Source organism: Papilio machaon, chromosome 2, assembly GCF_912999745.1.
Source record: "Papilio machaon chromosome 2, ilPapMach1.1, whole genome shotgun sequence".
In the NCBI taxonomy this organism is placed as follows: Eukaryota; Metazoa; Arthropoda; class Insecta; order Lepidoptera; family Papilionidae; genus Papilio; species Papilio machaon.
This window is the reverse complement of record NC_059987.1, coordinates 9,099,953-9,124,530: the sequence shown is the minus strand read 5'-3', so window position 1 is coordinate 9,124,530 and position 24,578 is coordinate 9,099,953. Positions and strand designations below refer to the sequence as shown.

Genomic DNA, 24,578 nt, shown 5'->3' with positions numbered 1-24,578 from the left:
CGGTGTATACCAAAACTGTGAGAGCCAACGAGCTGCTTCGGGAATTGAAATTCGAATCGCAAATCATAAGGCTATGCAGGTACCAATTGAGCTATGTTGCTAGCGAGTGCACTGAACCTGGTTTTCGTTCACGTGAACCGCTGATCTGCAGTCATCAATTTTAGTTGAGTTAAAAAGTGTTAAAAAGCTATGAAAGTGTCTGTTTTAGGAAAAGAGTAAGTAACTTTATTACCGTAAAATTAATATTGACTAAATTACTGTTTTAAGTCAGGATTAAATTAATTATAAAATCACACACCAGAATTTACTATAGCTGCATATTTTATCGAAGTTGTGATACTTATTTAAATGGATGTATCTTTCTTCAATGATTTTTAAAACCTTTTTATGAAACATTTAATCAGGTAAACGAACATATAATTAGATATTACCTTATTAGCAGATCTTAAGAGGAAATAAAACTCCATTAAAAAAACAAATACAAAAATATATTATTAAAATTATAAAATCTCATAAAATTTCATAAAGGAATGTTTCGGTATCCATCACCATAAAGCATAAAATGTAAATATATTTCAATATACTTTCGTTCATAATTTTTTTTGTTATTTACAATAACATTAAAGACAGTAAAATATACACAATATAATGACATGAATTTGATATCACTTTTTACCATAATAAGTAGCTACTTTTTGTTAACCTATTTTTATTTATTGTCTCTATTACTTAAAAATAATACAGCTTTGTAGTCAAATGTGACTGATATTGATCCTTTCCTGCAATATATTTATAGTCAATTTTGAGTCAGTTATTGTGACCTAATTGAAAAAATAGCAACACTCAAACCAATTTACGTTGTTTATAGCTTTCCTTGCATAAATGGTTTTAGATATTTATGAAAGCTTTGATTAACTGGCTCTTTATTTAGTGGACTCTTCATAGCTTCCTCCATAAGTCTCTCATATGCCCGACCATCGTAAGCACCGAGAGCAGAGCGAAGAATCTGTAGGAGAAAATTAACATATTTGATAACGAAGGTTTAAAAAAAAGTGCATATGCAAATTAATGTAAAGAGGAAAATTACGACACTAGCAACATTTTATTACTATTTACCTACTCGCTATTCTCTCATTTTTAAATTAAATATGTTATGAAGGTTTTTGTACGATCTTACCTCATCTCTGATATCAAAAGCGTCGACTAACCCCACAGCGTTAGGTCGGAGCTTCACCAACAAATCTTCGTACCAGTTTTGTAACTCTTCGATATTGCGTTCCGATATCGATGTAAACTGGATAAAAAAAATCATTGTAATACTAATAGTTTAGACATTAAATTAAGAAAAAAAAATATCGGACAAGCAGAAAAACTCCATCCAAATTAAATATTTTCAGATAAATATTCATTTATTGTGTTAAAATTCATTTAACAAGTTTTTTTACAAATTAATTTATCTTCAAGAAATTTTAAATCGTAAAAGCACAATAGTATGAGTAAGAGACATTGTCCAAATAAGATCACAAGATCTTCTCTGGTGATAAAAAACAGACTGACCCTAAGCAAATCGCCGACACATTGCAGCGCCCAGTACACGACATACAGCTCGACGAGCTGTGTGAGTACGAGACGTAGCGGCGCAGATACATCTCGCGAGATCTTCTCTGTCTCCGTGTAGTAGCTTGACAAGATGATAGCGCGGCAGTGCGCCTGGCAACACACACTTTTATACTCTATGACCACATTTTGCACTAGCAACACAGACATATCTGTTATAGTTTGACGGATTTTAAAAAGGTTTTATAACAGTGGAACCTTTGCAGTAATAATAATTATCACTCCGTAATTGTGTTTTTCTAGTTATAAAATAAACTTTAAAAAATCTGATATACTATTAATGTTTCAAAGATTAGGACCAAAATGTTACAGACGTTATCATAATTTACGTAAAACATTAAATTTATTGTCAAAGATTTTTTTGAATTGATTAATTAAATAATTTACCCTAGTAACAAAATAAGAAAGTTTTTATTTTAAATTTGAATGAAAAGAACAAATAAGATGAACAGTATATCACCTCGGATGCGGCCGTGAGCTGCACAGAGGTCATGTTCCAGGCGTCTTCGTAACACATACCGCTCGCCTGACGTTTCTCAATCTGCGACACGCAGAGACCTATTTTCCTATTAAAAAAGAAAATATGTATATACTAAAGTGTTTTTCGTGACATCTTCAAATTTTTATTCAGATCTATGCTGCCGTTCTTGAGATACCTTCTAAAGAATATTCATCCATACATCCAAACTTTCGCATTTATAATATTAGTAAGATAAATGTCCTAAAATCAGTAATAATTAAATTTGATCTGTGTTATATATTTTCAAAATGAAATATTTGTATGTCTGTATGTTAGTTACCCGGCGGCGAGCGTGTGGAAGCCGCTGATGACGCCCCGCAGCGAGTTGTCCCAGGGGGGGGAGCGGCGGGGGGCGCGCGCCTCCCCCACGTACCGCACTGTGGGGGGCAGCGCGTGCGCGGACGTGCGCCACGCCTTCACCAAGTACCTGCAGCCGTACAGGTACTGTATTACTACACACCAGTTAATTTCGAATTCAAATCAGCATTGTGAAATTTATTTAGAAACCGGGATCCGTTCTGGATAAATTTAATAAACCTGCACAAAACTCTATTTGTTCATGAACAGAAAGAATTATTTTTGTATCTATGGCCAAAGTTTAATGTGGCAACATTTTTCTTGGACCAACTGTGATATGTCGTGTTTGTTCATTTACCTATTTAATTAAGTAATATTTACTATAATAGTTGAAATATTTTGTTTATTTTTGAAAGCATTTATTTACTAGTTACACAAGGTGATTGTTGTTTTTTTTTTTACAAGATGGCAAATGATGAAGCGCTGCCCTTAGCCATCTATAAGTACAGATGCGTTACCTACCTTTAATCATCGTAGAATGGGACGCACAGAAAGAAGATATTTCCCCTTCCTATATGTCTCATCTTCTGCCAAATCCAGTTCCCATTCCCATCCTTTCCTAATAAAAAAGGATGAAAACGAAAAGAGGACTAAAATTAGACCTCCAGAACGCAGTGCTATGAAAACTAACTAACTAGGATGATACAGTGATCCGAAGTGGGCCTTATAGTCTCCGACAACAAAAGTCGACACTTTCTCTGATCCCGCGCCGTCCCAACCCAGTCCAGGATCTGTAGCTCCCGAAGATCTTTATCCACCTCATCTATCCAGCGATACCTGGGACGACCAACTGGGCGCCGACCACTCGGTCGACCCATGTATGCTATATACTCTACGTAATTGTACGTTATATCTACGTTTAACTGACCTAGCAGTCTGCAGCAACATGACGGTGTTCTCTCCCTCGTATGTGCAGGCGGCGGTGACCAGGCCGTATGTGAGAGGTAAGTTGGAGGACAGCATGTAGCCGTGTCCTCCACACGCCAGACGACATCTCTCCACACACGCCGCAGCATCACTTGTCGTTATCGCTTTCAAGCAACACGATAACGCATGCAACTAGACAGACAGTTAACACAATGTAAAACTTAAAGTAAAAAACCTAAAGCTGTAAATAAAGTCTCTGACTTAACCCATGTCAAGGGATCTAGAAAAAAATAAAACTAGACAGACAAATCATCATCTCTAAACGTTCCCATAGTCATAGTCAACCAAGGTGTCATATATGTGTGAATTATGCGGAAACAGATTAATATTGCACATTGAATTTTACAATAAACAGGAACAAGATAAAGTTATGAAAGTAAAGTTAATAAGTCAAAAAGAAAATTTTAAAAATGTGAAAAGTTAATACATATAAAGGTTCAAGGAAACGCGACGAAACCCCGAGGACGCAACAATGTGTTTATCCTCCATCGTAGGAATGTCGGATAAAATGTACATAAATTGAAAAACACATTGGTACATCGCGGGATTAGAACTTAGGACCTATACATTACAAATCAAGTGCTTAACATCTGTACCGACGCTCACTAAAAGAAAGACAATACTTTAAAAAAAAAACAAGATGACCTAAAACACTTCGGAAAACAATTTAATACTAACTTCAGGCAGCCTCTCCATGTCTCCGGTCTCGAGTTCTGCTGTGACATTGTTGTACATATCCCAGAGCCAGGCGGCGCAGAGCCTGAACGCGTGCACACTCGAGATGCCGATCAGCAACTTGTGTTGCTGAGTTACGTACTCCAAGATCTGAGGCTCCGGCTCACTTGTCACATCACAAAGTGTACGTTAGCAACGCGAAAATGTCGCCTATTTTAAAACTAACTTAAACTAATAAAGTAATGACGTGCCGTGTACCGTGGAACCCCATCGTAAAAATTTGGTAAAACTTTATAGTTTTTAAAGATTTTTCGCTAGCTCCTAACTTAAAAATATGTTTCCCTTTTTATTGTAGTCATATATTTATCCTAGCTTACAAATACAGTTTTATGTTCATTAAATCGATGGCTCCTACAAATAAGGGCCAATGTGCAAATTGACAACTTTTCAGGAGGCTCTCAACGTTTCAAGCATATAGGAAAAGAGGCATACTTGCTCCTTGTCCTTTTACTTCAGCAAAAAAACAAGTTTACACTTGTAAATGTGTATTTGTGTTTACAAGGCATGCCTTTTAAGTTCTGTCGTTTTAATATTTCCCGGCAATTTTGAAATTTGAACTGTTTTATATTCGAGTGTGCTTACATTTTGAATCTTAAAACAGTTGAAAGTATTAAGATTAATGCTATTGTTTAGTCACAGCGTCGATTTGAATCTGCCAGGTAACGTACGAAAATGAATCTTTCTAAGGAAACTGTTCGTGCAATAATTTTCTACAACTTTAAAAGACGCCTGACACGGCTTCAGTGTTTTGAAGAGCTAACATCTGTGTTCAGTGATGAAGCCCCATGTCTGCGGACTGTCGAACGCTGGTATTTAGAATTCCAGCGTGGACATACTAGTCTTAGTGAAAAATCTCGCGAAGGACGTCCAAAATCCGCCTTCACCGAAGATAACATCATTGCTGTGAGACAACTAATTCTCGAATATCGTCATGTGACGTATCGAGAGATAGAGGTTCTATTAGGCATCTCAGGGACAACTATTCAGAAGATCTTGCATCAAGCGCTTGGTGTGAGAAAGCTAGTTTGCCGTTGGATACCGCATCTGCTTTCAGACGATCACAAGGCGGCCCGCGTCAGATGGTGTAAGAAAACTCTGCAAAGGTTGGACCGAGGAGAGTCAAACCACGTCTACGACATCATCAGTGATGACGAATCTTGGATCTATGCCTACGATCCTGATTCCAAACAACAATCTACAATCTGGGTCTTTCAAGACAAGCCAAAGCCGACTAAAGTTGTTCGTCCGCGAAGCACTTTAAAGAAGATGGTGGGCCACCTTCTTTGGAAAAAAAGGCCATGTTGCGACAATTGCACTTGAAGATCGTAGAACGGTGAATGCAGAGTGGTATACCATAGTTTGTTTACCACAAGTCATCGCCGAAATGCGAAAATCTAACTCAAAGCGACGCATTATCCTGCACCACGACAACGCAAGCTTACACAGCGCTCGTCAAACGATTGAGTATTTGAAGCAGGAAAAAGTAGAAATTCTTGACCATCCTCCATACAGTCCTGATCTAAGCCCTAACGATTTCTTTACATTTCCTAAAATTAAGAAAAGTCTTCGTGGTCAAAGGTTCCAGCCCGGTGAAGAAGCAGTCGACGCTTTCAAGTGAGTCATTTTCAACACCCCCACTTTAGAGTGGAATAAATGTTATAATAACTGGTTTGAGCGAATGGAAAAGTGTATTAAGCTACGTGGTGAATACCTTTAAAAACAATAAAAAGTATTATAAGATTCTAGTTGTGTTTTTTTCTTCAAACGACAAAACTTAAAAGGCATGCCTCGTAGTGCAAGTTGTTAACTAGACAAAGACGTAACTTTTAACATAAAAAAGTAAAAATCAATGTGTTACTTTGGCCCTTATAGGATAGGACCCATCAAATTAAATCTGTGCAGCTCTGTGTCTATGGTTGTTGGTACAATTTGTGTGACCTGATTGATCTAAAGTAGTATTATTGAAAAATATGCTGAGTGCTTTACTACTACGTTAGTTCTGAGCTGTGCATTGTGGACACCCTCTGCGATACATTGAGAACTTAACATTAGTACAAGTCTCTATGTAAGTTGAGTATTTATATCTTACTTAGGTCTGAGCTGCGACTGACGTCTGACGGCGGAGTATCTGGTGGCGATGGTGACGGCTTTAGCCATGTAGTTACACACGTCATGTACCAACATGACGCGCACAAACATCATAGTGCCGTACGTCAGCTTAGAGCTCGGAGCCTTCACGTATGTACCGTCCTGTTGGGTTACGCGTCGGTATTAAATTAAAGCAAGTTTATGCACTGATCGTGGGTTTTTGACACCAAAATATATGTATAAAAATATTGTTATCCCTGTAATTATCTTTGACAGAACAGAGATAATAATATGTTTTATGGAGATCTTGTTCTCAGAAACCAACGGTCAATGATGTAACACAGAAACGTATAAACTTAACACAGCCACGCTACCGCCTGTTGGTATTTTTTTTAAATCTAACTATATTTTAGTATATGTAGTGTATACACGACCACACAGAAGACAGGCGTGAAGTGGAAGCAATTCCACGTTTCGTCTGATGAGTGTGGTACTGGAGGTCTAATTTTTTTTATATTTCTAAATTGGATTTGGCGGAAGAGGGGACGCTTAGGAAAGAGAAATATCCTCTTTTTGTGCGTCCCCTGCTCCGTTGATTAAAGGTAGACAACGCATCTGCATTGTCTACCTTTACCGGTCTATGGGCAACGGTCGCCTCGCTATTGAGGCGAATCCAGGTGGCCGTTTGCACGTTTGCCACCTTATGATATAAAAAAAAAATATTTCATTTACATGTCTGTGTTAGGAAGAGACGATGTTAATTTTACTTTACTTCTTTGTGGGTCCAATATGTCAAATAAAATATATGAACTTCACGGTTAAAAAAAAATTGTAACTATTGTGTACATATTTTACATGTTGATATATTTATTTAGAAATTTATAATAATTGATATGTATTATCTTATTAAAGGGCTGCAGTTTATTGTATTAATTAGTATCATATCGGTTTTATCATCAAATCCAACCTCGGTACATTTTTACTTATCTTTATCACCCGGATATCAATGCATAAAGTAAATAAATTTAATTATGAACAATATGAAATGATTTAAAATTCTTACGGTTTTAGCTCTTCAGGCGTCCTGGGCGAGATTTCTGCGGTGCTCTTTTAACTATTGGTGGGGTTTAACAGAGAACGAGACATTTCAGACTTGTGGCACCCCATTCAGTCCAACGCCTCGGGCGGTCGCCCAACCCTAACGCCGGCCCTTTTTTTATATAAGGTGGCAAACAAGCAAGCGGTCACCTGAGTCATCCGCAATTGCAGATACTTTACCTTCCTTTAATAGACAGAGGAGAGGCCGCATAGGAAGAGGATATATCCTTCTTGTTTCAGCGAGATCCATACAGCCATTCTGTAGATACCTTCTAACGAACATCCATCATCAGATTAGTCAGATATAACTCACCTCCAATACTTTAGAATTTTTCATGAGCATGTGATCTCGCGGTATTCTAACATTGTCGAAGCCTAGGAAGCCATTGTTGGTGCCGTTCATGCCCAACTTGGCGCCGATCTCGCCGACCTTGATGCCGGGCAGTGGCATGTGCGTCTCCTCGTCTCTCAGCTGCACGATGAACGGGTGAATGCCGTGGCACTTCCCTTGTGTATACAACTGCGCCATTACCACACAGTAGTTGGCTGTGTGAGCCACTGTTGGAAACAGACATATCGTTGTACATGTCTTTAAAAGTTATTTCTTAAATTACTCTAAAAAATTCGAGCAGTTTGCTTCTCTGTTCACGGATGTTAAAATCTTTAAACTACAGTCGAACTTGGGGATAAGCGAGAGTCTAAAGTCTAAAGACCGCGATCTTTTTCTCGCTTATTTGGATTGTCGTCAGGACCAGACAATGACTCTCGATTATACTTAAAATACATAACTGAAATTAAACTTGTGACTTCCGAAGTATCAATATCAATATTTTGAAGGGATTACTAAAACATAAATGTGTATTATTTCTTTTATTCTATCTTTAATTTTTTATCAAATCTTTTCTCACTGTCTATTTCAAATGTTGGATCAAATAATAGATCGAACTGTTTACCTACAACATTATTAGAGGTAAAAGAGTCATAAAAAGCTGGAATAATTTATTTATGTCAACATCCTTTTAAAATAGACGAGGAAAACTTAATCTTATTAATATACTGCTGGTGAATATCGTAATAACGCTTAGATATGGATAGAACCATAGAAACATCTAGAACATCGACATCTCATGTCATTGAACTAATCTTTGAATTTCGTAATAATTGTTTACTTAATCAAAATAAATATTCCTTGCACTCAGTTATCACTTTGATAACAAGAAGGTAGATCCTCAAGGTATAGATTATTTTTTAAATTATGTACTAGAAGATCGATAAAAATAATCGTTATTTTCCATTTGTCCCAAATACAATTATTGTTATCTCATTTTTTTCTACTAGAATGAAATGGATGAAGATATATGTTTTATTCGATGGTTTGTAAATTCATAGTAACGTGTTTAGTTTACTCACTTCACACACACACACATTTTCATATTACTGATCAAAGTTCAATAAACAAGGACTCGATTCAAGACGGTTTATTCTATTTTATTAACTGAGAGGTACATATTTTGAGAATAGTTAGGATTATTTTTAAGAAAAAAAAAATATTCCAAGTCTTTCGAATTGTTTAAAGAACGCAAAAAAATTAATGGGTTTGTTGGTTTGATGTATTTTTTTAATCTAAAGGTCGTGAGATTAAAGCCGGGTTTATAAATTAATTTTACACTGACATTGAACCTTGAGTTTCAACTGTCTAAAAACGTGTACAAACATAAATGTAAAACATATCGTCATTCTAACCAAACTCTTTGAAAGAACAGAGATAATAATGATATTTTAAGTTGGTTGAACCTTTTTTTAAGGCCTTAAAGTGTGGGAAAACCGACTTGCAAAAAAATACAAATATGTTTGGTTTAAAACAATGGATTGCGTATTAAATCTAAGTACGGTTTTTAAACATTTTTATAAGATGATATATCTAGATCTAAGATATAAGATATATCTTTTAATGTTTTAAATAATTAATGTTTCTAAAGAAAAAAAATGGTTATTGTGGGAAAACTATAAAAGATAGATATATGCTATCGCGGACTTTTATTTAGCGCATTTAAAGAGCTACAATTCGCCATACATCATTTTTATGTAGGTCCTATAGTTTAGCCTACGTAAGCGCTGAAAGCCAAAATTTCCCTAATTTTCGCAACACATTTTGAAGCTATATTCAAAATCTACTAGTCTTCTAGTTATTTAAAAAAAAAACAAAAAAATGGGACCCACCTGCAAGCACTTCCTTTCGATTAAAATAATTTTTATCAAAATCGGACCACCAGGGGCGGAGTTTCGCGGTAACACACATAAAAAAAAAAAAAAAAATCAGTCGAATTGATAACCTCCTTCTTTTTGAAGTCGGCTAAAAATATTTGTAAAACTGAGTTTTCGGAAGTGCGAACTCACAATTATGTATGTATGTAAATAAGCGAGGACACATGTGTTAACTTTTATAAGTAATGAAGTTATTTTACACAGTAATTTAAATGCAAAATTAAAAATAGCTCTTGACGATTGTATTTTATGTGTTACTGTCGCAGTCATATTCTATAATCCGCCGTATTACATTACGGCTAGCTGTTATCAAAAACAGGGCCGTTTTGAAATGTGGCGGTTCAACGGTTGAACTTTAAGTTGTTGAAACCAAGTTAGCTGTTTGCTCAAGTGATTATGTTATCATAGGATATGATATACTAACGTCCGCCGGGCCACCACTTGTATGCGGTGAGCGTGGGGCTGTGCAGCACGAACTGTTTGGCAGCTGCGTCGTACGTCGCCGTCGTCTCCAGCCCGCGGATGAACGTGCCGTGACCTAACTCCGTCTGAACATAAATACGAATGTTAAAAAAAATGTACGGACAAAATTCGCTACTTAGTTAAAGTTACAGTAATATGTAAAGATATTAAAATTCTTTTTTTTTTTAGTTACATTACAATCCGAAAATACATAAGTGATTAAAAATATAAGCAATAATCAATTCGTTGGTAATTTGCATATTTAAACAATTATAATTAGGTAGGTACTATTATTTCATTTGTGGTGACTAATCAGTTATACAACATTTTGTCATCCATATAAGCATGGAAGAAAACTTCCTCCTCCCTTTTGGGATACGGGTGTGTTATGTTGTTTGAGTACAAAATTTGAGCAAACCTGTGCATATGTGCCAATGATGCTAAGATTGAAGGCTCTACCGATCCAGTATGCTTGCTGTTCAACTGTCGCTTGCCCCATTAGGGTGGGTATAAACATCACATAGTGCAACGTGAGCGGCGAACCGTCGCCCAAGATGGCGGACCCTAAATTCCCGCCCAAAAGTGCCCTGTCCAAAGATTTGACATATATAGAATCAAAATAAAATTGTCCTATTCCAAATGAAGGCAAAAATTTTGTAAACAAATGAACTAAAGATGTAAGCCATTGTTATGAGAAAATAGAAATGGCGTCAGATCAAATAATTTTAGGCGGTCCGTTGCTTGTTTGCCTTCTCCTATAAAAAACAAAAAAGGGTGGTAATTTTTTTTTATTCTTACATTCCATTAAATTTAAGCACTTACCTGTAATTCTCCATACCAGCGTTATCTTCTTCTTGAAGTCTACGCATCATTTTGAACAGCATGCATGCTTTCTTAACAGCTAGTTCATATTTTTCCTTGTGGCTAAGATAGTCCGATGGCACTTCATCAATATGGATTCCTTCGTTGAACACCATCTCCTCTGCAGTAAGAAGTTAATTAGTTATGTAATTTTATTACTAGGATTATTTTGCAATAAACTAGCATGATATGAGTGATGCTCTAGTGATTCTTCTTCAATCTTAGAAAAAATAAGGGATGAATTTGAAAGTAATCTTCATATCAGGGAATTTTTCTGATTCTGAATATATATACAAGTCAATATCGCAAAAAATGTTGCTTAAAACAAATAGCCTTTCACCCCTCGATATGAAGATTTACAGAATTGCTTGTAATTTATGCAAAAATATGTAGAATACACACATGTTTTAATATAAATAAAAACTTGTAGGCTTTAGTTATTGTGGAGTTAAACTATATGAATTATTCATTAAATTAAACATGTAATAAGTTTTTTTTAGTCCATTTGGCTAGTGTTCCAAGTTCCAAATGTTCCAAGTGGCTGCTCACACTTTTTCATCATACGAAATTCTTATTATTAATTTTAAAATCTTTGTACATGTTAATTTCCCTAATAAAATATACATTAACTATTTTGTTCAATATCTAAAATGAAATGTTTATGTGCATCATAATAAATATATTATTCAGGTCTTTAAGATAAATTGATTGAACTATGAACTTTACCTACATTACAAGATTTCTCTTTGTTCTAGTAAAAGATTCGCAATTAGTAGAAGAAATGTCGCGATTTACAGTAGATTGTATGTTTTAAGATAAATCTTAAATAATAAATCTTTATTTTAAAAGAAAAATATATATTTCTGCTCCAAGTATATTTTCTAATAAGAAAATCTGTATTAAAATTGTAGATATTTAATAAAAATTTGTTGATCACCTCGTTTCTTTCTTTCCTCGGTTTTTTGTGGCCCTCCATCAATTACGTTTGTAAGTTCTATAACGTTAAACGTACAATTGTCCCTTTCTTTCTGTAAATCTGGATTCACTTTCACTGATACCGACATTATGAGATACGCGGCACTGAACAACGTAACATAAAATATAATTAAAAATGAACTGACACTTGAAGCTGTATTAAAAAGTGAATTATCGAAATTCTACGTATGTGGTAATTATTTACGATTACGCAGTCAAAACCCGCGCCCCGCCAGTTCCTTGCAATGGTCAAGTGTGCGCAACTCGTAACCAACTCGCAACCTCATTATTTTTTATTGCTCAATGATTTGTTTTATTATTTATAAGAAGCTGTTATCACAAAAACAGCTGTCACTTTCTGTCAATATGTCAAAATTGACACGATGAAAAAGGAAATGACGTATGAGAAGACCAAAGAGTAGGTCTTGTGAATTTTTATTTTTCAAAACCTTTTATCACAAAAAACAAATCAATTTTAAAAATTTACAAACCGTTCTAGTTATTTAAATGTTGATAAAAGCATGTTTTGTAAAACGCTTAAATTTGGATAAGTTTTTACTTGAGGAAATCCGGTGTTGTTTTTTTATTTTACTCTATGAAAATGAAACACTTCAAGTCTAAGGCCCGCCATATTTCTTTCCTGTGTGCGTTGTGGAACTCACCGTTTCAAGATGAGGTTAGTTTTAATTTATTAAAAGTTTTAGGCTTTAAATGTGTGCTAATCTTTGAAAATTATTACATTTTCATCTCTATTACAAATTTGGAATAAAAATCATAGCCGAAAGTGCTACGTATTATTAGTTATGGATTGTCAACACGATCTAATGTACGCCATGTGGTCAACGAAATATTTTATTTTTCAGTTCTCTAAAGCTACAGAAGAGGCTAGCAGCCTCTGTTATGCGATGTGGTAAAAAGAAAGTGTGGTTGGATCCAAATGAAATCAATGAGATTGCAAACACCAATTCCCGTAAGTATTGCCGGTACTTCGATGTTGAATTTATTTGTGTCATTCACAACTACAGGGCATATAACTTTTGTAAAATGGGCTATAATGTTATTGTTTTTAGCACGCGTTCTAATCATACTGGTGTTTATATTTACATCAGTCTGAAAATCAAGTAGTACATTGATCAAAATGATAAAACTATCATTTTATATGGACTAAGTTTTATGGTGCACTAGGTTTTTGTAAGGCGAAGTTTTGGAACATTTCGGCTAAACATTTGCCTAACCGTGCACATCGACAGTAAAGAAGTGCATTATCACAGTGGTCATTGTTATGGAAATGACTGATTTTGGTCCTTAATGATTAGAAGGTATCAATACTTTTTGAGGTTACAGAATAACAGAAAATAGCACCAAGTCTTAGACAAAGTACCTAGATATGTTATCAACGACTTCTATAGATTATAAAGATCTTGATATAATATTCCAGGACAGAACATCCGTAAGATGATCAAGGATGGTCTCGTCATCAAGAAACCCGTAGCAGTGCACTCGCGCGCCCGCGTTCGCAAGAACACTGAAGCTCGTAGAAAGGGTCGTCACTGTGGATTTGGTAAAAGAAGAGGTACTGCTAATGCGCGTATGCCTCAAAAAGTAAGTGTTTCATGATAAAAATTATTAATTGTTCTTAAGATTAGTGTAAAATACATTATTTTTATTTTGGTCAATGTTACATTTTGATTTTTTATGTATTCAGAGCATATCACTTTATTGCTTCTCTTCTCTCTTCTAAATCTTTTTAGACACACACAATTCGGAATCCTAGAACAGATACTTGCAAAGTGTGATTATCAGCAATAAATTTGTCAACATTGAATAATTTGAATTGTAATTGGAAAGAATTTCTAATTTCTACACTCATAAGATTAACTATCATCTAATTTTTTAATTGTAATTATCAACATAAAGCTGATTTGATATGAAACAAGTCAACATTAAAGAATTATCTAAAATTATTTATTAGTCATTGCATAACCATAAAAATTGTATGAAAATGAAAACCGATAACACATTCAGTGCTAACAAGTTGCCTGGACAAGTTCACTTTCATGATGTATTAATTTACAAATTAAATTCTCTCTTTAGGAACTATGGGTACAAAGACAGAGGGTACTCCGTAAGCTGCTTCTTAAGTACAGAACAGCTAAGAAGATTGACAGGCATCTGTACCACGCTCTGTACATGAAGGCGAAGGGTAATGTGTTCAAGAACAAGCGTGTCCTTATGGAGTACATCCACAGGAAGAAGGCTGAGAAGGCCAGGACTAAGATGTTGAGGTATGACCTTGAAATCTTGTATCTCTTATTGTGGGATACCCCTAATTTACATATTATACAATTTTATTATTTATATATTGAGATTAGAACTGAACCAAGACAGGTGTGTTTCATCATCTTGTTCCACTTATGTAGGGTCGGTGCACTGGGTTTCCTTCAAATCAATCTGTCTGCCGTCATGTCCATTGTCACCTCCTTCTTGATCATGTCACCTTTCACGCAATCCATCCATCTCTTCCTAAGCCTATCTATACCGGTGTACCTCCACACACATACTTAACGTTCTCTTTGCCACATGCAATTATTCCCTCCTCATGTCATACCCATACCACTTTAACCTTTAAATGTATGGTTATGGATAAAAACAAACATTGTCATTAGACTATTAATTTTATTTTCTGATATTAACGTAAAATAACAAAATTACATTTGATAGTATTTTAGCTAAAGTAATAATTACGATAATTTTCTTTCATTATGAACACAATAAATAATATTTACTTGTCCATTTGTGACATATTAATTTAATACTTAGTATAAATGTAATTGTAGACATAAAACCCATTAAGGACTAGGGTGTGTTAATCTTTGCGGACTGATGATAGTAATAAATGTAAAAAAAAAACAATTATTGTTTTCAATGACTGAGGAAGGCATTATATTTACAAGTGTTTTGGTAGAGAAATCCCACAGTAAAGTTTTTCGCCTATGTAAATGCTTGTTGGTCGTTTATCCTAAGCCATTGCATACACTAGCTTTTGCCCACAACTTCGTCCGCTAGGATTTGAAAAAAAAAAACTTTGTACCAAAACTTGATGAGTGGCAAACTATGTGATCTTCCAGATTATTTTCTGCCAAATTTTATCGAGATCAGATGAACTGTTCTGTAGATACATTCTAATAAACATCCATCCATCCAAACTTTTCGTATTTATATTAGTAAGGAGGAAAAATTGTTGTGTATAGTGACCAGGCTGAGGCCCGTCGTAACAAGGTGAAGGAGGCTCGCAAGCGCCGTGAGGAGCGCATCGCCGCCAAGAAGGAGGAGCTCCTGCAGTCCTTTGCTCGTGAGGATGAAGCCGCCGTCACCGCGAAGAAGTAACTCTAAGTAACCCTATTGTAAAAAAAAAATGATTCAATAAATGTTTTGAATCCATCTTTGCCTTTTTTATTAATAGAATCCCAAAAAAAAAATTGTTCAAATTTTTAGTTTTGTTAAAGTTTTTCCGTAGCGCTTGGAGCAAAATTAAAGATCTCCAAGCTGTGCGAAATCGGTCAAATTATCTTGTCTTGTATATTATTAATTTATGTATGTAGTACATCACTGCAAGAGAAGTTTATTGGCGAAATGCTGCATAGGGTGTTCCTTACAATACTTACAACACACTAATACTTATTACTACAAATAAGACACTATAATTTATTAAAAAAAAAAAAAAACTATACAAGTTATACAGTTACTTACAGGGTAGCGTAGGTATCTAGTAACATAAAATACCTATAAATAATAATAAAACCACAATCTAGGCTTAATTGTTTTTATTATTAGAATTTTAACAATTACGTTTAAACGTTAATCGACTTCGAATCCACAAACATATTCATAGCTAAACCTTTTAACCGTAACGTAACAAGTTTTCTTAAGGTCACGAATATGAAAGTATGGTGGAGTTAAGTCAGTATCGTATAGTCGTAGAGTAGTGCACACGCGTGTGAGTGAGCACAATATAAATATCAGCTGACGACGCGACGTGTAGTGACATTATTCGCAATTATAAAACTCCGAAAAAGAAAATGAATAAAATCAATGAAGATTTACAAAAGGAACGTGATAAGTGTTCTTTTAATATTAAAGAATTAACGACTTTGATTGATGGAGGACTAGAAAAAACGAGGGAAAGAAAAGATAGAGGTAATTATTTTTAGGACTATTTGTAGCCGAATGATACATTTGAATAAGACATTGAAATTAATATATGCGCAAAAGTTTATGCATTAATTAATTCTTAAAGATGTTTCGTAATTAGATTTAACTTTATAGCAATTTTTTCACTCATTTTAACTTGTGTAATAAGTTTCAATTATAAGGTAATTACCTCCGTATGTAATCATAATATTTTGACTAGTGGTCACCCGCGACATCGTCAGTGTAAAATTTAAAAAGTAGCCTACAATATTCCCGCATACATCCGTCTAATTCCCGTAAAAATTTGTCCAAGCCTTTCGGAGATTATCCGAAACAAATACTGTTTTGCGGACAGACAAAAATTAAACAAAAATTAGATTTTCGTTATAACTAACGCAAATATATCATTTACGCGAAATGATTTTTTTTCGGTACATACAAACACTCCAATTTAATTACTTGAATAGATAATTATACGTCATTAATCCAGATAAAAACTAACAAAGCTTAGAAGTTGCAGAGTAAATTATTATATCGACGCTGGAAAGCATAAACGCTGTAACCCTTGAAATCGCGAATATGTTTTTCACACTTTAATAATTTCAACCATTATCAAATGATAATGATTTTATTATAGGTTAGCACAAACTACACAACATTGCTAAATACCGCATGCTTGTAGGCGTATCAGCTCACGAGTTATGATTTTTTGGCTCTCCTGTAAAGTTCATACTTTCGGGGTTACAGCGTTTACGCTTTCCAGCGTCGATAAGATTCCATTGTGAAACATTTGTACAAAAACATATTATTATGTATGTTTTTTAAAGAGAAGAAAGATGAAAATATGTTTTCGTGTATGTGTTTCAGTAATGGAAACCCACGGTAACGTCGATGTTAACAGTAACGTCAAGATTCCACTTTCAGGCGATAGAACTAGTTTTCTTGAATTATTTTTTAGCCTTTAAGCGGGATTTAGACAATAAACTAGTTAAATTAGAAAAAAAACACCCGGAAATAATAGGATGGTTATTTTTTAGATAAACTTTTTTTTTTTAGAAAATGTAATGCTTAGTAAAAGAGAGGTTTTCGATGGAGTACCAGAAGAGTATCTCAGTCACAAGGAGAGATATGAAAATGCGATAAGGAATTCCGTAGTTGCATTTAGTTTGGTGCGAAAAATGCAGGAAGAAGGCAAGACAAATATTAACAATTACAGGTAACTACAAAATGGTTAAACTTTGTAATAATAAATAGTCTTGGGTCATTCCATTTTTTTCTTATTTATTCTAGATAGTTTCTGGGATAAAGAGATTATATTAGGTTTTTTAATAACTTTATAGGGACGTGGTCGGAGGTCTTCTCGGATCGTCAGTGTTAAGAGATGGTTCTCCGCTAGGACTACATTACATCATGTTTATGCCCGCCATTTTGAATCAGGCCAATGAGGAGCAACAAGAAAAATGGCTGCCGCGTGCTTGGAATTGCAGCATCATCGGTAGTTATGCTCAAGTCAGTGAAAATTACGAAATTTTTTCTATATCCCGATTGATATGGTGCCTAATGATGATAAATGGTTCTTTTTATGTTTGGAGTTACTCATCTGTCATTAGAATGGCAAAAGACATTTGACAATTGTTTTGTTCTTCAGACGGAGTTAGGTCACGGCACGTTCATCCGCGGCCTGGAGACGACGGCGACGTACGACGCAGCTGCCAAACAGTTCGTGCTGCACAGCCCCACACTCACCGCATACAAGTGGTGGCCCGGCGGACGTTAGTATATTATAATATGGTAACGTAGTCATAACTTGGAATTCCTTTCATCACTTGTATAATTTTTTTTAGTTGGTCAAACAGCAAATTATTGTATCGTAGTAGCACAGTTGTACACAAAAGGTCAATGCCATGGCATCCATTCGTTTATCATACAAGTTCGAGATGAAGAAACCCATATGCCTTTGCCTGGAATAAAGATCGGTGAGATTGGCGCGAAATTAGGCTTGAATGCAGTTAACAATGGATTCTTAGGTTTCGACAATTATAGAATACCAAGGACTAATATGTTGATGAAACATGCACAAGTTTTAGAAGTAAGTAACTTTGCAGACCTTCAGAATATTTAACAATTATGGGAAGAACCTTCGCTTATAGTACCTACAAAGTTTATTATAATTAAAATATTCGTTGTTTTAGGATGGTACTTACGTAAAATCTCGGCACAGCAAGTTGAATTACGGTGCCATGGTATTTGTGAGGGTGGTCATAGTGTTTGATATGGTCAACTATTTATCCAAAGCAGTTACGATCGCAACCAGATTCTCAGCAGTGCGAAGACAATGTCAATTAAAAGCCGGGTATGTTGAAAAATTAGTTTTATTATTTTTAATTTACTTTCTATGGTCCTTTGATCAGCGGCGTCGCCACCCTATTGATCTAGGTTAGATCTAAGGAGTGGCTGCCTACCAATAGGAAAAAAAGTATTACTTATTAGCTAGGGAATGGAAAAAAAAACTGATAAATAGCTACTTACTGAGTTATTTTTGTGGACCTATAGGAATAGTAAGAATCTTAGTATTACGAAGTAGATTTTTTTGTCTATTTAGTCAGGTTTGAGAATAAGATAGAAATTTAAAGGAAATTTGTTTCCCCGATGATAATCGCATGATACTTTTTATTGTTTTTTTTGTATTGGTAAAGGGAAACCGAGTGTCAGATCCTGGATTACGTGACGCAGCAGCACAAGCTGTTCGTGAGCATAGCGGCCGCTCACGCGTTTCGTATCACAGCCAACAAGCTCTGGCTAACATTCAACGAAGTCAATGAACAGCTCGTTGAGGGTAACTTGCAGCGTTTGCCTGAAGTAAGTATTCAAAAGTTCAAAGTCATTACCATTTTTACGTACTAAAGTAAATAAGGCTTAGTCTGAATGTTTTAAGAGTTGTTTTTTTTATTATAAGGTGGCAAACGAGCAAGCGGCCACCTGAAATTGACCAATAGCCATCCGCGATTGCAGATGCGTTGATTACCTTTAATCGACGTGGGAGGCACAGGAAGAGGATATTTTCCCTACCTATGTCTCAAATCCTCTTCCCTTTCCCATACTTTCCTTAACAGAAAATGGTGGGAAAGAAATAGGAGTAAAATTAGGCCTCCGGCATTTGATGCTACAAATATTCTAATGTTTTTTTTGTTTAAGCAGCGATCTGGTTCCACGAGGTCGATAAGTTATCAGTCAAAGTGAATGTACTGACTTCAGCCTACGCATATCTTCTCGACCTATTTATTGTAATAACCAAGTTTGATGTCATTGTTGTTCGCTATTACTAAAGTAGCATGTTTTGAGAGAAAGAATTTAGAGTACCTAGTTGTTGTGAAAACTCATGATAGATTTAGTTGTTTTACTCATGAAAAATGGTTGAAAATAAATTATTCTAATATCGATAAAAAGTAGATGATTAAAAATAAAAGTTTGAAAGTTAATCGGAGGGTAATGTCTGACCCGACTTGACCACTATTGTTTGGATATGAACGGTATTAATTAAGTATACGGTGACCATCGCGTCATTTTTTAGACATTATTTTTAAATTAATTCTTGATGATTTTTTTAATTCCATTTTGTACATTAATGTATCACTTTTGAGGGAATAATTGCTTTGTACGAAAGGCTCGTACAAAGCAATTTTTACTTATTACAAAAATACTGCGATGGATGAAATCTATATTGATATCGGAAGACACATGAACATATGACCAATATCTCCAGCAAGTTTTAAATCAGGCTGGTTAAAATCTTAACTCGTTCTGCCAATTCCCACTTTCAGTAAAAGGTTAACACGTTCTATACCGTTCCACGATTTTCTTGTGTAAATTAAATTAATAACACCTATTTACTTCTCATCCTTCAGTTACACGCACTAGCGTGCTGTTTGAAAGCAGTGACGACAGCTGACACGGCGGCTTGCGTGGAGCGCTGTCGGCTGGCTTGTGGTGGCCACGGCTACATGATGTCTTCCAGCTTGCCGCTCACATACGGCCTTGTGACTGCTGCTTGTACCTACGAGGGAGAGAACACTGTTCTTCTTCTGCAGACTGCTAGGTTACACTTTTTGAAAATTAGTTTTATTATTCTAGAAAGAATCAGAGTTCTGGTAATTTTTATGTTGACTGTATCAAAATGTTTCTTTTGCCACATTAACAATGGCGACAAAGTCCAAATCTAAGTATATTTAAACAGATTTGCGTTTTATAGTGAAAGCAATCGTATTAATTATGAGTTTACTATTGTGATTTCAGATTTTTAGTGAAGACTTATCAACAATTAGACTCGAAGGCCCTAACGCCGACGGTGGCGTATCTGAAATCGGCAGCAGCGGAAAGATTTTGCGATGGTTGGTCAAACACGACGGAAGGAATCATTCGCGGCTTTCAAGTAGTCGCCATGAGGTTTGTCAAATGTAGTCAAATAATAGTTTCTAGAAGTGCGGAGTAATATTATGCCTTACCCTATGCCAGTAAAGAAGGGCAGTAGCGCTGTGCTGGCATGTACGGATTCAATAGCGTCAGTTGGTGTTTACATTATGCCAGCGCAGATTTTTAGCGCTACTGTCCTACTGTACTGGCATACTGTAAAACACGTTACCAGTCTGCTTAATATTAATATGTTAAAATACATAAGGATTTTGATGATAGTAAACAGAATGAGAATAACAAAGGAATGTTACCAAACTTTGTTAGAAAACGGGGTAAAAATTATCCTATGTACTTTTCCTGGTTCTAAGCTACCTGCCCACCAATTTTCAGTCAAATCGATTCAGCCGTTCTTGAGTTATAAATAGTGTAACTAACACAACTTTCTTTTATATATTAGGTCCTTACATATGAAATTGGCGTTTTTCGTACTGGCCAATTTAATCACGAATTTCTCCTCTTTGGTAAGGAATTCCAAATTCAAATTTGTACAGCTATAGACTCATGTATCTGTGGTTCGATGACCGTCATTCGTTTGTTTTTTTTCTTCTGTTTTTTTCTGTTTGCGTCACTCATTTTACAAAATGGAAAACTAAAAATATCGCATTATTTACGAGTACGAGTTCCACGGTGGCACTAGTGCTGCGGAAACGACTCGAAGGGTGAATGATGTGTATGGCGGTCGTGTTGCAAAAGAAAACACAGTTCGTTTTTGGTTCAACGTTTTCGTTCTGGAAATTTCGATCTGCAAAACAAGCCCCGTGGACGGCCTGAGACTCAAGTTGATAATGAAGAGTTGAAGGCTATTTTGGAAGCGGATCCATCGCAAACCACGTCCGAGTTAGCTGCAGGCTGCGATGTTAGTGATAAAACTGTTTTAATTCACTTGAAGCAAATTGGGAAGATTAAAAAGCTTGAAAGGTGTGTACCTCACGAATTGACTGAAGCAAACCGGCAAACGCGCGTCGACTGTTGCGTTACATTACTAAACCGGCACAATAATGAAGGTATTTTAAACCGAATCATTACCTGTGATGAAAAATGGGTTCTTTACGATAATCGGAAGCGCTCAGCGCAATGGTTGGATCCTGGCCAGCCAGCCAAATCCTGCCCCAAGCGAAAATTAACCCCTAAAAAGTTACTTGTAAGCGTTTGGTGGACTAGTGCCGGTATTGTTCATTACAGTTTTCTCAAATCTGGCCAGACTATTACGGCTGATGTCTATTGTCAGCAATTGCAAACCATGATGGAAAAGCTATCGGCTAAACAACCTAGGCTGGTCAATCGCTCCACACCACTGCTGCTTCACGACAACGCTAGACCACACACTGCGTAACAGACGGCTACTAAATTAGAAGAGCTTCAATTGGAAAGTCTAAGACATCCTCCGTACTCCCCGGACCTTGCTCCAACAGATTACCATTTTTTTCGAAATTTGGATAACTTCTTGCAAGGGAAAAAATTCAACTCCGATGGGGCAGTCCAAATCGTCTTCAAAGATTTTATTGATTCCCGTCCGACTGGTTTTTTTAGTAAAGGGATCAATGAACTACCTATGAGATGGCAAAAGTGCAAAGAAAATAATGGTTCATACTTTGATTAATTAAATATATTATATTAAAAAATATTCGACTTTTTTTCCTCCCATACAAAACGCCAATTTCATATGTAAGGACCTAATATATAGATGCGAAAGTTTAGATGGATGTATGGATGTTGGTTTGAATGTATCTCCAGAACGGCTCTACTGATCTTGATGAAAATTGGCACAGATGTAGAACATAGTCTGGAAGAACACATAGACTACTAATTAAGTTTTTTTTTAATTCTACGTGGACAGTATCTCGGATAACAGTTATTAAGAATACTTCTTATTACATTTATGTTTTTGTTTGTAGGAAGATAGCACACTGTGTTACAGTTATGACAAACAGGGTTAGCAGAGGAATGTCATTTGAAGATGCTTGGAACATGACATCAGTGCAGTTGGTTGCCGCGGCTGAAGTACGTAAACTAAATTTAACACCGAAGAAAACAAAAAAGAAAACACTATAATTCCCTTGATATAATAAAAGAAATCTACTAAGGGTACACAAAATGCCAATATTGTGGGTTATGTATATATACGTAGGAGCCATTGACGTATGGATTATTTACGAGTTTCATCACACAAGTCATATTTAAAAGCAGTTCTAGTGAACTCCAATTGTGATCTATCATCAGTTAACTAGTACAAGTTATTAACTAGAACTACTTAGTAACTAGTTGTTATTATTTCAGGCACATTGTAGAGTAATTATAATGTCTGCATTTAACGAAGAGGTGCAGGAAATGTCTAGAACAGTGTCGCCACAGTTGAAGGAAGTTCTTCACCAGCTCGTAGATTTATATTGCACTTATTGGGCATTGGAAAAACTAAGCGATTTACTCTTGGTAATATGGTCTTATAGCGTTATGAATGACTATTTTTAACTGAATTAATTAATAATTTACTAATTTGATCCAAATTTTAGACATAAACTTGTTGTATCTAATTCTTAGTAATTTTAGAGACAATCTAGAAATCTAGATGTTTAAAATACTAATAAAGTACTATATTACTTTCATGAAAATACAATTTTTTTTGGAAAAAAATATAATTATTTTGTTTTCTTCCAGTACACTCCAATTTCTCAAAATGAAGTTGAATCATTACGTTTGCGTTACGAAGAGACGTTGACAAATTTAAGACCGAACGCAGTCGGTTTGGTAGATGCCTTTGATTTACGAGATGAAGTAAGTAAAAATCTTTAGACACAAAATGAAAAATTTTTGTTCTTTTCTCAATTGAATACCTTAAAATTGCTTACCTGAGGTAATTAAATTTATAGTTTAATATATAATTGGTTTAAAAACTGATTTAAATATGAGAAAAACGTTGTCTATTCCGGTTAGAATTTTCAGAACTATTGAATATTTTTTTTTGCTTTACATAACTTCTTTGTTAACTCCTCAACAACTTAACTTTCTCATGTAATCAGTCGTGTTATTGGTTTTTTTTTTTTTTAAATATTTTTACATCTACAGACGCTTGGTCCGTACTCTTTTCTGCACAGGTTTTAGTTATCTTTTTTTTTTATTTTTATTAATATCCCTGTGCTACATTGTTTGTTCCTGCTTACTTATAAATACATATAATTTAACTTAATTATAACCATTTACTATACTAAACTTACTAGCTAAATTACTTATATTATAACTTGTTTTTTTTTTTATATTTAAACTGTTATTGGTTTAAATCCATCTATCTATATATATAAAAGAAAGTCGTGTTAGTTACACTATTTATAACTCAAGATCGGTCGAACTTATTTAGCTGAAAATTGGTGGGTTAGCTTAGAACCCGGAAAAGGACATAGGATAATTTTTACCCCGTTTTCTATTTTTTTTTTATTCCGCGCGGACAGAGTCGCGGGTAAAAGCTAGTTAAAACTAGTTGTGGAAAAACATAATGCTTTTTGTTTCAGATGTTGCAATCAACATTAGGGTCTTACGATGGAAGAGTTTACGAGCGTTTGATGGAGGAAGCTATGAAGAGTCCGCTCAATGCTGAACCAGTCAATCACACCTTCCACAAATATCTCAAGCCATTCATGCAAGGCAAATTGTGATATGCTATGTTAAACTGTGATTTATTGTTTAAAATATATATACTTTGCTATTTCCTTGTTAGTGTTTTATTTTTAAACTAAGTGTCGCCCGCGACTCCGACCGCACGGGATTTAAAAAAAAACTTAATTTGTAGCCTATGTAGTCTTCCAGACTATATTCTCTACATCCATGAGAAATTTCAGCGAGATCCGTACAGCCGTTCTGGAGATACCTTTTAACAAACTATCCGTCCATCCAAACATTCGCATTTATAATATAAGTATGATTTTGTTTGGTAGGAGTATTGTTTTGCAGTTTAAAATTTTGTTTTTTGTGTGTATTGTCAACCAAAATAATATTCTATGTTTATTTAAGTATTCTTAAA

General features: G+C 35.2%; 3 protein-coding genes across 3 annotated transcripts; 2 read left to right on the top strand and 1 right to left on the bottom strand.

Moving 5' to 3' along the window:
* Positions 1-693: 693 nt before the first annotated feature.
* On the bottom strand, positions 694-12,274 carry LOC106716855 (probable peroxisomal acyl-coenzyme A oxidase 1). Its single transcript, XM_045684656.1, has 13 exons — positions 11,868-12,274; positions 10,892-11,051; positions 10,488-10,656; positions 10,032-10,155; positions 7,656-7,900; positions 6,246-6,406; positions 4,100-4,262; positions 3,363-3,553; positions 2,418-2,564; positions 2,078-2,183; positions 1,558-1,710; positions 1,178-1,294; positions 694-1,006 (listed from the first exon to the last, which is right to left on the bottom strand). The coding sequence occupies exons 1-13, from the start codon at positions 11,992-11,994 to the stop codon at positions 863-865; spliced, it is 2,007 nt and encodes a 668-aa protein (XP_045540612.1). The 5' UTR covers positions 11,995-12,274; the 3' UTR covers positions 694-862.
* Positions 12,275-12,510: 236 nt separating this feature from the next.
* Positions 12,511-15,346, top strand: LOC106716879 (60S ribosomal protein L19). The gene is made up of 5 exons (XM_014510524.2): positions 12,511-12,581; positions 12,769-12,875; positions 13,344-13,507; positions 14,000-14,190; positions 15,157-15,346. Exons 1-5 carry the CDS (start codon positions 12,577-12,579, stop codon positions 15,290-15,292), a joined length of 603 nt encoding a protein of 200 aa, XP_014366010.1. The 5' UTR covers positions 12,511-12,576; the 3' UTR covers positions 15,293-15,346.
* A 476-nt stretch (positions 15,347-15,822) lies between these two features.
* Positions 15,823-24,213, top strand: LOC106716922 (probable peroxisomal acyl-coenzyme A oxidase 1). Its single transcript, XM_045683352.1, has 13 exons — positions 15,823-16,102; positions 17,153-17,312; positions 17,437-17,605; positions 17,745-17,868; positions 17,941-18,185; positions 18,289-18,449; positions 18,793-18,955; positions 20,002-20,192; positions 20,390-20,539; positions 22,462-22,567; positions 22,844-22,996; positions 23,222-23,338; positions 24,070-24,213. The coding sequence occupies exons 1-13, from the start codon at positions 15,985-15,987 to the stop codon at positions 24,211-24,213; spliced, it is 2,001 nt and encodes a 666-aa protein (XP_045539308.1). The 5' UTR covers positions 15,823-15,984.
* The last annotated feature ends 365 nt before the right edge of the window (positions 24,214-24,578 follow it).

Bases quoted from the DNA above. Each gene is read 5' to 3' on its own strand.
- LOC106716855 (XM_045684656.1), bottom strand. From the start codon at position 11,994: ATGTCGGTATCAGTGAAAGTGAATCCAGATTTACAGAAAGAAAGGGAC. The intron at 2,184-2,417 runs GTAACTAACATA...CTTTTTTAATAG, and splicing joins TTCCACACGCTCGCCGCCGG to GAAAATAGGTCTCTGCGTGT. The intron at 1,007-1,177 runs GTAAGATCGTAC...TTTCTCCTACAG, and splicing joins CTTTTGATATCAGAGATGAG to ATTCTTCGCTCTGCTCTCGG.
- LOC106716879 (XM_014510524.2), top strand. The intron at 12,876-13,343 runs GTAAGTATTGCC...ATAATATTCCAG, and splicing joins GATTGCAAACACCAATTCCC to GACAGAACATCCGTAAGATG. The intron at 14,191-15,156 runs GTATGACCTTGA...TGTTGTGTATAG, and splicing joins GCCAGGACTAAGATGTTGAG to TGACCAGGCTGAGGCCCGTC.
- LOC106716922 (XM_045683352.1), top strand. From the start codon at position 15,985: ATGAATAAAATCAATGAAGATTTACAAAAGGAACGTGATAAGTGTTCT. The intron at 17,313-17,436 runs GTAACTACAAAA...ATAACTTTATAG, and splicing joins ACAAATATTAACAATTACAG to GGACGTGGTCGGAGGTCTTC. The intron at 22,568-22,843 runs GTACGTAAACTA...TTATTATTTCAG, and splicing joins AGTTGGTTGCCGCGGCTGAA to GCACATTGTAGAGTAATTAT.